A 13,587-nucleotide genomic window follows, 5' to 3' on the forward strand; every position below is an offset into this window, starting at 1 on the left:
TCTAACAAGAGGTCTTCTTCTCACAGTTTTGGCCATTTTGAGTGAAGCATGGTGATGGTGTAACCCTTCTGAAATACACTGATTCTGCCATGGCTTTCATTTCTAATTAATTCAATATTTATTATAATAGCAAAAACACAAAACTGTGGAGCTGTGGAGTGAAAGTGGCACTTAATCAAAATGTGGCACTTTCACAAAAAGCAAATTAGCTTTCAGTCCTTGTTATTAGAAATTCTGTGTGTGCTCTGTGTAGAAGTGCCATTTCTTGTTCCTTTCTTTATTTTAGCATTTTATAAGCATTAATTCTGATTCATTGGTAGCCTGTTGATTTTATTTTGGGAACACAGTAAATGTTACATATAGAAGGGGATAAGGGGCACTGGGGAAAAGGGTCCAATATTTTTTTTATTATTATTACTATTCTGAGAAATAAATCAGAATTCTGAGAAAAGTCAGAATTCTGCCTTTTTTTCGCAGAATTCCTTTTTTCTCAGAATAATAATAAAAAAAAAAAATATTGGAATTTTTTTTTTTCCCAATGACCCTAATCTTTTTCCGTAGTTACAGGCCCTCTGCAGGTGAAAGATCAACGTTACTTTGACGCTATGTTTAGTTCCGCCTTTCCTGAGCATTATTGGTCGATACTGATCTCGTCATCACCAATCATCCAATAGTGTCTCCAGTTTGTACCACGTGCTTACACAACAACCGGAAATAGCAGTGAGTCAAAAAGCGTCAAATGTTTAAGTCCAAGGGAGGTTAGAAGTACTCGTTTAGAACCAGAAAAGCGTTTGATTTTTTTGTTATTTCCACTGATTATTAGAAATTGGTGTCGTTCAACATGATGCAAGCATTGAAAGGTATCAGACACCTGACTTCGAGCGCGTTAAAACAAGCCGGTAAGTCTGTGGTGTTGTGGAGAAAACATGCGATATGGATCTTTGACCATTAATGTTTCATAAAGACCAGAGTGAAAGGTGAAACAAGTTTTCCTCATTCTGCAGAGTCTTGTCATTCCTCGTCTTGAAAGTATTGTGAACATAAATCTCATGTTCTCATGCAGCCTGTAAAAGTTTCCTAAAGTGCTTGTTGCTGTTACTGATTGTGGAAGAACTGTCGCTGTAGTTTCTTCAGATTCATCTTTGACCTTGACGTGTGTCCAAACAATGGGCTTCTTTGTAAAGATTAAACATTGGAGAACTGACAGGTTAGCAGTGGTGAATGTCAAGGACTAAATATTTGAGGCACACACACTTCATCTGAGTGCTTCCATTTTATTCAACCATAAATGCTGCTTCTACACCACCGCATCTCGAATGTAAATTTTGTACTTCAAGTCCACTACATGTCTGTCAAGTCTGACAGCTTTAGTCACTTGTCACATCACAATTTGCATCCCCTGTCTTTCCAGTCAAGACCATACATATGTTGATTTTGAATGTTTCCTGTAAACCAGTGGATGCAGTGTTTCTGGGTAGATTGATAAAGTTCTCTTCCTTAAAAAAAAAAAAAAAGCTTGAATTGGCTGAAAATGAGAACGTTTTTCTAAGATGATGTAAAGTTGGTTCTCACAGGTCAGCTACACTACAAACGAATGATGATCTTAAAGAATATAGTGCCTTGCCGCAGATTACACTACACATCTGCATATAAAGTAGTTCAATGTGTCAAGTTTCTCTGATTTTTGCATGTTGGTCAAATTAGTCTTTGTCTGTGTGTGTGTGGGAGCTGCAGACTGAGGCTTTGCTGTGTTTTGTCCAGTGTCAGAGCTCTCCATACCAGTCCCATGGGGGGAGATCCGAGGTAAAGTCTGGGGTCCTGAACATGGTCGTCCTGTGTTGTGTTTACATGGCTGGGCCGACAACTGTGGGACATTCAACACCCTCATTCCTCTTCTGCCCCAAGGTAATCATACTGTGAACATGTATAGGATGTTTGCATGTCTGGTTTGTGTTCAATAGTAAGACGCATTAAGCTCCTGAGCAGCTAGTGATCAGAAACATGAATTGAGTTTTTGAAGCTTTAACTACCGCATCCAGATTTCTCCAGAGGTTGAATTAAATTTTGTTGAGGTGTTATTAGAAATCAGGATATACTTATAACATGTTCAACCCATTTCCCGTTTGCTCTTTTTTATGTTCCACAACAACTCAAAAGCTTTATACGGGCCTGGCCAAGTGAAAATGAACATCAGGGTCAATTTCTTTTTCTCTAAAAAAATATTTTTGATTACTCACCTTGAAAGACATATATCTCTAGTTTCTAAAACTGTGTGTATTCAATTTGTACCTGAATTACAACTGGATATATAAGAGAATCTATAAGAATTCAGTGTAATTTAAGAACGGTAAAGGTTGTAAATGAATATATACAGCGTAAACTCAGAATGTAAATAGCAATGCGTAAATAAATATGTTCAAAATATATGCCTGTGTCTAATCATATATTTCATAATAATCAAATACTATGGTGATTTTGAATGTTATTCATTATGAAAAAACAGCAGAAAGATGTGTATTAAATATAGAAATACAACATATGTCGCCAAAGACTGATAATTTTATCAGTATCTTAATAGAATCTTTGATTATTATTATGGTGCATCACACTGAACAAACACCTCACTCTGTTACTTTTTTGGATTCTCACTCCATTATCCATTACCATGAATTAATGTCTTTTTAAACCAAAATAAAAATGAGATCAGTTTCATTTTTGAATATAATATACTCTCATGTATTAAGAAAAGTATGCTAAATATTTGCACTTTTCTTGAGGAACAGCACTTTTTTGGGCATTTCTTCCAGACCTTGAATAACTGCTGTATATTTTTCCTCACTCTGTTACTTTATCAATAATGATACATTCTTTTTTTTTTTTGTATTAAATATTTGGTTATTATTCCTCAATGGCTTGCTTAAGTACTTGCTTAGACCTACAATTTGAGCTATTATGGTTGCTGCAGATATGGAATGATTAGTATTGCTGACAGTGCTTTCTCACTCCGTTACTCACTTGGCCAGGCCCGTACTTAATAACAGCCTTCACAACTCGGTGTAAAAATGGAAGAGAAAGAATAAATTATACTTCTGACTTCATTGTCTAAATAAACGCTTTCATTCTTCAACATTATGTTTTCAGGTAACTGCACAGATCATACAGGTTTTTGAATTTCTCTCAAAAAGTTTGTTCTTCCTGGGTGGGAGGAATATTGGATTCCCGATGGCTGTTAAAGATGCCAAAACTTTGTCCTGATAAATGAAGCTGGTTCATTTGACACGGTTTCCTGTTTTCTGTTGACATTCCAGCACATGCAGGTGTGCTGTGTTTGGCTTATTTTCCATCTTCGTGGGCGTGTGTTTTTACATAGAAATTATTCCCTGCAGATCTTGAAGCAGCTACTTGTTATACAAAAGGACAGAACAGATGCATGTTTGATGAGGATACAGTAGTACTACAGCTGAAACTGGCAAAAGAGGACTGTTGACACTGTGATATGCATTAATGTACTTTGTCCTTTGCTTTCCTCTTCTTCATAGAGTGCAGATATGTGGCAGTGGACCTGGCAGGTCATGGTTTCTCATCACATCGTCCTCCTGGAACTTTCTACTCTTTTCCCTTATATGTGGCAGATGTTTGCAGAGTTGTTGATGGTGTGTAAGTTCAGGCAATTTCCACAATTTCTGTCACTTTCATTACTACTGTGATTTTGACTTTAACCATTATGTTCAGCCCCAGTGCATTCTTGTGGCAGCACAGTATTATTAAGTAGCTACAGTGGCACTTGGTTGTCAGCAGTAATGTTGTCTTAAAAACAATCTTCTATGTTAAGACACTGAACCTACCAGGTTGATGATCTGTGAAATTACTCCCCACAGCTCTGCAGTGGGGGAGATTCTCCATCATAGGGCACAGTATGGGTGAGTGCAGATTTACAGCAGAATTAGAGTCAATAAAATGTTTGTAACACATTTTATTTATGTTTCCATGTTTTGTCTTTCTTTCAGGTGGTAACATCGCTGGACTGGTAAGTGACAGTCATGTTGATGTGTTCTTTGTTCTGTCACAGTCAACGCTCTCTGGAGGTAATGTGTATAATCATGGTGCTTGTACTTGTTTTCTGCAGTTCAGTGCTTTGTATCCTGAGATGGTTGATGCTGTCGTTCTGCTGGATTCCTACGGGTTCCTACCTACAGATCCGGTACTTTACTAGTTTTTATACATGAGCCCAGGCAGAGGAGGATGCACATACTTTTTAATGTGTGCTTTTCTCTGTGTTGATGTAAAATATTTGTCACATTGATGATCTTAAAGCACTGGACTGTAAAACTCCCTCACAAGGCCTCACATACATTGACACTTTTATTTCTTCCTGTTGTTACATTATTCACAGTAAACATTAATTATTATACTCCTGCCTGCCCCAGAGGGCGGGGGTCCATCTGTCCATCCGAGATTTTTGTCCAACCGATTTGTCAGGCACTAATCACCCTATTCTTTTCAAACTTGACACAGATGTTCTTTACCTCTAGGAGAGGTGCAGTGGACAGATTGATAGCTGAATTTAAATATTTTTTAATTTTTTTACAATTTTTGAAAATTTCAACTTAGAACATTTATCCAACCGATTTTCTTTTCCATAAATCAGAGGATAAACTATAAGCTACTAAGCCACAGAAAAATGGGGACTGTTTTGCCTAATTATCTATCCACAAATAACTCCTTTTTATGAAAGCTGGTCAAGTGATTATCTTGTAATCAAATTTAACAAGGCTGCCTCCTGTTTTATCAGAATCAGAAATACTTTAATAATCCTAGGATGGGTAATTATTTGTTGCAGCATACACAGAACAAAGAGAAGACAAGGTGCTGCACAATAGCTGTATATACAGTGATATAATACAATACACAGAGAATGACTCAAAGGAAGAAATTAAGTCTAAGTCAGGGTTTCTCAACCTTTTTTGAACCATGCCCCACTAACAGTGTCATAAGCCTACTGGCGCCCCCCCGTGACTGAAAAAAATTTGTGGGACCAGGGAGGGTGGGGGGCTGGTGGTGGTATGTAATTTTAAAAGTAACGTGACTGACCTATCTGAGGACGTGGTGGTTATATACTGTAGCTCTGTAGATAAAGCTGTGAGAAAGTGAAAGTGAGCTCCACTCACATTATCACTGACTACCTGCTGCCCCCCGAAAACAAATTTGTGACCAGGGGGTGGGGACGATGTGCCGGACAATATGCAACCCTGATATGTAGAGTATGTGCCGAGTGATTTATCAAGGTCAAGGTAACTTTATGTATACCCGTAGGTAGATTTGTTTTGCAGTCTAGGTGATTGCCTTGGCGTTACAACAACACATACATTGAACATTCAAGACAGGCACTTGATCACGCCTACAGACAGGACAAAAAGACAGGACAAAAAAGTGCTCAGTGTTCCACCATTCATCTGTATAGCAGCATGGATAAGTAAAAGAATAAAATAAATAAGATCAAATAAATAAAAACAAGATGCAATAAAACACGATAAAAACCAGAAAAGATCAAATAAAAACAATCTGGGATAAAAACCAGGATAAGAACATAAAATGTAAAAATTTGAAGTCACAATAATAATAAATAGAGCAAAGAAATGGAATAAATAACTAAAAAAGTTCGTAAACTGCAATGTCACTGTTTCTTATTGAGCTCAGTGACGGCGACAGGAACAAAGCTATTTTTATAACGCTGTGTCCTGCACCTTGGGACTAAGAACCTCCGTCCAGAGGAAAGAAGTTGAAATTCACCTCGTAAAGGATGGGAGTCATTGTTAAGAACTGATGAAGCCATCCTCTGGACCTGTTTAGTGTACAGGGAGGTGGGACAAGACTGGGACACACCAATCAGGCGACTGGACCATCTCACTATTTGATTCAGTGAGTTTCTCTCTGCAACTGAGGTCTGACCGAACCACGCCACCAGACAAAAAGATAAAACAGACTCAATAAAAGAACGATAAAACAAAGTTAAAATGGTTCGGTCAATGTGGAAGTGTGCCAGTTTCCTAAGGCAGTGAAGGCGCTGATGGCCCTTTTTACACACAGATCTACAGTTTTCATTAAAACTCAGTTTTTCATCAATTATCGTCCCAAGGTATTTGTATGATTGCACTTGCTCTATAGTCTGACCTTTAATTAAAGTGACTCCGTGCCTGTCCTGTTTTTTCCTAAAATCAATAATCATATCTTTTGTTTTAGATGTGTTCACGTGAAGGTAGGACTCCTCACACCACTGGACAAAGTCATCAATAATTAGGGCCGTTACATGTTGTGATGTACAACAATAGTCACTAATGCACCTGCACGCAAGCACAGCAGCGTCACTCATGACCCCCCCCATGTGCTCGCGCCCCCTGGGAGAGAACCACTGTTTTAAGTGAATAATTAACTCTTAATAAAGTACAGGAATCGTTTGAGGATTATAATTGTTCTATTAAGTCCAGAAATGTTCAGGGAGTCATCTACCACACAGAGAAGTGTTCAAGTTTCATCTGCCAGAACAAAGCCTTTATCTAGAAAAGTAATCAAAAACACATTACATAACTAAAAATACCAGGTTTGCTACTTTGTTGTCGAGCAAGAAAAGATGTTTTGCTTATCTTCTAAATGTATCAGTTTAACAGAGAACAGGTTGTCCAGTAGTTGCAGGTTAAATTAGTGTCAGAGCCCCAACCTACAAAAAATAATGACTGATTTGGAATACACTGATATTTTAGAAAATATACACAAAACACATGATGTGTATAGTGTGTAGTCATTAGTTTAACTCAGTGGGTTTGAAATAGTGCACTGTGGGATCTTTTTAATAATTACAGTACCAATACCGTGTACACAGTTTGGCGTAAATAATAATATCAGAGGGCTATCTACCACACACCAGGGTATTGAGTCCGACTGGTACATTCAGATTCACATCGTAAACTCATATTGCATCCATGAATATTTAAGACCCTCAGAAATGTATACTTAAATATACAGTCATGAGGATTTTCATTTAAGCAGATGTCTGTGAGTCATTTTCTATCAGCAGTTGAGTTAAGATTTTAGTGGTTGAACATTTGAGCCACTGAAAATATTGTATCAATATTTTATCATTATATTTACCGATTTATGATCTGAGTCAGAGGTATTTTGATAAGATTCCAGTCTCTGTCATTTCGAATTGATCAAAATGTAGTTAGCTAATTAGCTTAAGCTTGCATCACATGCATCACTGTGAACCAAAGGTATCAGGTCTGTGACGGTACCAAACTTTGTGATGTGTGCAATAGTTTGTGTTGTGGTTCTGCAGAGTGGATTTCTTAATGATGAAGGGAGTGATTAGAGACATGTTTAGTGAGTTTGGTTATTTTTGGCAATGGTGATTTTGATGATATAAAGAGAAGAGATATTAAAAAAAAATGTTTATGTTTGATCTGGGGGTCAGCTTGTCACAATACGTCGATGTGGCACTTATTTTGTGAAATGAGTATTAGAGTATTAGATCTTGTGGTTTTGTAATTTGTTATGGATAAGGTTTTAAAGATCATCACAAAGGTCATGTAATTGTTATGTAACCCTAAGATTACACAAAACAGTTGTTGATTGAGGAAAATAAACCACCTCCCCCATAGGACTCCATTTAATTAGATCAGCTCCTTGTGTCCCTTCAAAAAGCCCAAGGGTTTGAGTTGTTTACACCCGGAGATGAGAATCTTTCATCTTTAGTCAGGATTCCATTGATCTCCAGCTGAGACATCGATCATGATGATGGATCAACTTCAACCACCCTCACCTTACCCACATATATATATATATATATATATATATATATATATGAAATTCCACGGCAAACACTGCGTCATAGACAAAACATAGACTAACCAAACCTTTTAATGCTGACAGTGAACACACCACCACAGGTAGCATCTAACTCTGTGTGAATTGGTGAAGAGCAGATCAATAACAAACCTGTAATCACCATTAGCATTTTTAATAATTAGACTCTAGAATCATAACAATTTCACATTCATTTCCATAAATGCAGGTTTTTAAAAATTTCTTAAAATTAAATTATCATCAACATACTCTACAATAGTCTTATGCAACACATTCCTGGGTGCCTTTCATAATCATTTTATAGCTGTTTTACTGCCACATTTTTACATAATTAAGTACTAAAGTCAAATACAATATGTGTATGTTTTCTTCTGTGGATTTTTTCCCCCTCAGCCACTGGGTAAAAAGTTACAGTCCACCCAGAAAGTATTCACAATGCTACACTTTTTTACTTTTTCTTGTGTTACAGCCTTTTTCCAAACTAATAATTTTTTATTTCTAAAAACAATTCTACACACAATACCTTATAATGGCAAAGTGAAAAATGTTTGTTTGAAACTTTTGCAAACTTATTAAGAATAAAAAACAAAAATCTCACATGTACATAAGTATTTACAGCATTTGATCAAGGGCATTCACAGAGTGGTCCTTAACTCTTTCAGTGCCGCGGGCTGATCAGATCGGCTTTGGAGAACACGCCGGATGTTACCGAGTGGTTTCCTGCAGGATTCTTCGAATATTATAAGAACGACGCAAAATACTGAAAAATTCTGTGGCACTTTTAAGGCTTTTAAGGCTTATTAGCCCCTTAACTGTCTGGCACCGAAAGAGTTAAGGCACTGCTTTACTGTCTTGGCTGTGTGTTTAGGGTTGTTGTCCTCCACTCCAGTTTAAGGTCCAGAGCAGGTTATCATCAAGGATGTCCGTGCACATGGCTGCATTCATCTTTGCCTCGACCCTCACTGGTCTCCCAGAGTTAAAAACGTGCCCACAGCCTGATACTGCCTCCACCATGCTCCACTGTAGGGACGGTGTGGGGCCGGTGATGAGTGCTGCATTGTTTCCTCCAGACATGATGTTTGGCGTTCAGGCCAAAGAGCTCCACCTTTGTTTCATTAGACTCAGAATTTAGTTTCTCCTAGTCTGAGGATCAAACTGTAGGTGGTCTGTCAAGTTCCTTTTACTGAGGAGGGTCTTCCGTCTGCCCACGTTACCACACAGGCCTGATTGGAGTGTTTCAGACACAGTTGTCCTTCTGGAAGGGTCTCTTCTCTCCACACACCAATACTGGAGGCATCTGTGCCCATTGGGACCTTTGATGCTGTAGACATTTTGCTGAACCCTCCCCCAGATCTGTGCCTTGATACAATCCTGTCTCAGAGGTTTACAGACAATTCCTTGGACTTCACGACCTGGTTTGTGTTCTGGCATGCACTGTCAACTATCAGACCTTCTATAGACAGGTGTTTTGTCTTTCAAAATAATGTCAGATATACTGAATTTTTCACAGGTGGAAACCTCTGTAGCAGAATGAGTAGAAACAGGACCCACCTGAGCTCAATGAGAGTTACAGCATTCGTTGTGAATAGTTATGTATATGGTATATTTTTGTTTGTTTGTTTTTTTAAGAAATTTGCAATAGTTTCAAACAAACTTTTTTCACTTTGACATTATGAGTTATTGTGTGTAGAATTTTGAGGTAAAAAATGAATTCAATCTATTTTGGTTAAGGCTGTAACACTAGATAATGTGTAAAAAAAAAAAAAAAAAGAAAAAAAAAAAAAAAAGTGTAGGGCTGTGAGTACTTTGTGGATGCTCTGTAATCTTGCATTCTGTTAGTACACACTCACTTCCCAACACAGAGGCAAAGTCTACTCCCTGAAAACATTTCTTAAGAAACAGAAAACCCAGGATATGAAAGCAAGTGAGATTTGGCTTGCCTGTTTGTCTGCCTTGGGCGTAAAAAGTTTGAAAACCACTATTTTAAATCGCCTTCTGTATTATTTATGTTGTTTTTTTTTCACCAGCAAGAAGTGCCTAAAGTGATGAGAGAAGGGATAGATGGCCTGATAAAGTTTGAGAAAAGCTCAGAAGAGAAAAAGGACAGAGTTTATACATATGAAAAGGCCGTTGAAAGGTATTTTACCTGTTCTGTTTCCATATTTTAAACAGATGTGTACATGTACTTTTCTAGACAAATAAATGTTTTGTCTTTCAGGTTATCAGCTGCAAACCCGACCCTTTCTGAACAGTCTGTTCACATCCTGTTAGAACGAGGTCTACATGAGGTTGAAGGAGGTGTGGCGTCTTCTCCTTCCCTTGTCTCCATCTCCTTCTTGTTCTCCTCCTCCTTTGCCTTGTTCTTCTTTTTCTCCTCCTTGTTGTCATTCTTCTCCTTTTCTTTCTTGTTTTTCTCCTCCTTTTCCTCCTGTTATAGCATGTATGTTCCCAGCATAAAAATACAGCTCCTTGATTAACCATTGGGTTGTTTTGTCTTTTTTTTTTTTTTTTGTGAAGGAGTTATATTCTCCAGAGACTTCCGTATTAATCTGGTAGGTTACTGATGAAATCTTTACTAATTTGTTTTATTAATAATTCCATAAGTCTGAAGTTTGAATTCATGCATAGATTGGATTGTATGAACTGTGTGTGCTTTTTTGTTTTCAGAAAAACATAGTGCGGATCAGTTTGGAGCAGAGTCTGGAGATGCAGGCGAGGATACAAGCCTCTGTTTTAGTTCTTCTGTAAGATGCTCCTCTGACATGTTCCCACATGACACTATGTATGATAATGCACAGTACATAAGTAACTATACACAGAATGTGTTTTGTCCTTCCTTTTCAGAGCAGAAGATGGCTTTGAGAAAATATTTACCCAAGCGGATCAAAAGAAATATACATCAGCACTTCTACAAGGCTATAGAGACAAAAATGTGAGTATTTTTGTATTGTGCTTGTGTAAAGTAGGTACGCTTGCGTCTTCATGTTTATTTTTAGCTGTTAAGCCTGTGTGTAATTGCGCCTAGTAGACAGACAGCTGCACAGAAGTAGCTCTGTAGTACAAGCACTGTCTCAGAGGCAGCAGAAATGTTTATAGCTATAAATCTCAACACTGACCTACATACTGGATCGTGGTCAGTGCTGCAGATCAAAGCCAGAACAGCGGATGTGCTCCAGTTCGATGTTTCTAATGATGTTCTTTTCCCCTGGTAGACACTGATGTGTTTGTGTGTGTGTGTGTGTGTGGGGGGGGGGGGGGGGTGTGGCTTGAGATGAGATAGTTCATTGTTTCATGTTTTCACTGTCTTTTGTCCTGCAGCACACGGTGGTGATGGTACCAGGCAATCATCACGTCCACCTGAATAACCCAGAAGCTGTTGCTCCATTAGTGTCGGATTTCCTACGGACTAAAGTGTTGTCGCACTCAGACACTGAGGTTCAGGGCCCAAAACTATAGTGCATTTTCTCTAGCACACTGTATCCGATTTACACAGCAGTTTAAGTCCAAGGCCCAGTTTACACGACAACGCTTTCAGGTGAAAATGACAACATATTTTATCAGATGTGCCTTTTGTTTAGATGGCAACAGCGTTTTTGGGGATTGGAAATGCAAAAAAGTGAAACCACCTTCCAGAGTGGAAATCTTAGAAAGACTCCATTCTCACGTCACCATCTAAAGGGTTGAAAACACAAAACTGCATTTTCTCGTCTCGTAGAGTTTACATCACAGGCATGCACCAGTACAGGAAAACAACATGTCAGATTATTTCCCTGCGATGGACTTTCAAGTTGCCCTAGCCACTCTAATTTACATCCAAGAGTCATTTCAGCAATTGTCACAAACTTTATAGAGAGCAGTAGACAGCAGAGAAGGCACATTAACTACCTTCATCAAATTATTGATGCACCAATATACAGCGGAGGTGAACCAGACAGCTATGGATGAGACCTGGGTGGACTTGTCAGTGGTGGCACAACTTTGTTAATGGAGTAGTTGATGACCGTGCGTGGCATAAATAATAATAATGATAATAATAATAATAATAATAATAGGAAATTTCATACACTTTTGCGTGTCTGTCTGTATGCAGATTTTCCCCCCAAAACGCATGTCTAAACACGGAATTAAAAGGGAGAACGCAGCGCCACTTCTGCGTTTTCGGTTCATATCGTTGCCGTCTAAACGTAGCCTAATTCTATTCATAGGTGCTTCTTTTCAGTCTGTCCAGTTTTTATTCATTTTCTATCCGTGCATAAGGAAAACCTCTGGAGTGGAGAGACCTGAAATATCCCAAGGGCAAAAAACTTTGCACCACTGGAAATGATGGAAATATTAGATTGTAATGAAACAAAAAAAAAAACATTGAATGAGAAAGTGTGTGTATGTGCCAAAATGTTTGATTAGTATAGTAACTATCTATATTGTAACCATGATGATATTCTCAAGCTCCCTTTTGATGAATTCCTGAAAATTCTGTTTGTTTTCAAACAAGCCTATTAACAACTGAGAACTGTTGCATTTATTTCTGCACTGTTTACTCTCACCTCAGTGCTTTTCACACAATCATCTTCTCAACCCGGATCATACCTCATCTTTACAGTGAACATTTATTTACGAATTTCAACATTAAATTTTAAGATGCTTATTTGTGTCTGTTGTTGCTTGAGGACATGTGACTGTGTCCATGTAACATGTTTTTACACAAAGGAGTCAAACAGATACATTTGGAAAATAAATAATAAACGATAAGATTGCATGAACAGAGTAAAAGGTATGATGAGAAGGAGATCAGTAATGTGTGTTTACTTGTATGTTCACATGTTGGACACATTTATCTTAATGCAGGCAGAGCCATGATGCAGATGAGCTAAAACTTGAAGTTTAATTCTTTGGTATTGAATCAATATATTGAGCTGTATTTAGAGTTTCACAGTTTCTGATGCGCATCAATGAAGTATTCAGATTATAAAGTACTAAGACCACACATTACAAGTTATCAAAACCTTTCTTAAATATAAATATGTAAATATTATCAACAAAATGTTAAGTATATAAACTAGACATTCAGTCATGATGCTTTTGGAAATTGAATTTTATTTCTGCAGTAATGTGTGTATTGCATTTTACTGCTGTAGATGTTTAAGGTTGAGCTCGTTTGTTCTATATTCACTGTCTGTAGTTACATCATCAGAGATCATATATTTGTAGCATTGCCTTTTTTTGGCAAATCTTTAAAAAGACAGCTTTAATGAGCTCAGATGGACAATTCGCCTGATGTCAGCTTTGTGATGATGAATTTCACATTTGTAGATTTTGGAAAGGCTTTTTAGTCCAATGGCCCAAAGGTTCTATGGACTATTGGTATTAGTTGCCATCCGTTTGTAAAGAATTTTTCAAGAAACGTATCCAAAACCATTAGCCACAATCAATTGAAATTCATAGCAGAGGTTCCTTGGGGCAAGGTCTACCAAATTTGTTCAAAGAATTGAGAAATACTGATTTTTGAATTTTTTTATGAATGTTTGAAATGTTAAAAATCCCTATTGGTGTATAATGGAAGAAAATTCAAAGTGCTGTAACTTCAAAACAGTTGGAGATATGGATATAATTACTATTGGAAATAGGAAGTTACACATGGGCTTTCATTTTGTACCATGACTTTTGACCTTGAGTGACCTTGAAAGGTCAAACAAATGTCAATGTCTGTAAATATGCTCTTGAACTACA

The 13,587-nt window shown here is 37.6% G+C and overlaps 1 protein-coding gene across 1 annotated transcript; it reads left to right on the top strand.

Annotated features, from left to right (window-relative positions):
* The first annotated feature begins 733 nt into the window (after positions 1-733).
* On the top strand, positions 734-13,587 carry LOC115424666 (serine hydrolase-like protein). Its single transcript, XM_030142049.1, has 12 exons — positions 734-899; positions 1,762-1,905; positions 3,540-3,653; positions 3,879-3,920; positions 4,008-4,027; positions 4,127-4,201; positions 9,888-9,997; positions 10,079-10,158; positions 10,378-10,412; positions 10,528-10,604; positions 10,705-10,792; positions 11,179-13,587. The coding sequence occupies exons 1-12, from the start codon at positions 842-844 to the stop codon at positions 11,314-11,316; spliced, it is 981 nt and encodes a 326-aa protein (XP_029997909.1). The 5' UTR covers positions 734-841; the 3' UTR covers positions 11,317-13,587.

The sequence above is a fragment of the Sphaeramia orbicularis genome, chromosome 1, assembly GCF_902148855.1.
Source record: "Sphaeramia orbicularis chromosome 1, fSphaOr1.1, whole genome shotgun sequence".
NCBI lineage: Eukaryota > Metazoa > Chordata > Actinopteri > Kurtiformes > Apogonidae > Sphaeramia > Sphaeramia orbicularis.

What these genes read in the sequence shown, in the direction of transcription:
- LOC115424666 (XM_030142049.1), top strand. Translation starts at nt 842, where the DNA reads ATGATGCAAGCATTGAAAGGTATCAGACACCTGACTTCGAGCGCGTTA. An exon ending in TGTTTGCAGAGTTGTTGATG is followed by an intron (nt 3,654 to 3,878) that starts GTGTGTAAGTTC and finishes TACTCCCCACAG; the next exon opens with CTCTGCAGTGGGGGAGATTC. An exon ending in GTGGTAACATCGCTGGACTG is followed by an intron (nt 4,028 to 4,126) that starts GTAAGTGACAGT and finishes TGTTTTCTGCAG; the next exon opens with TTCAGTGCTTTGTATCCTGA.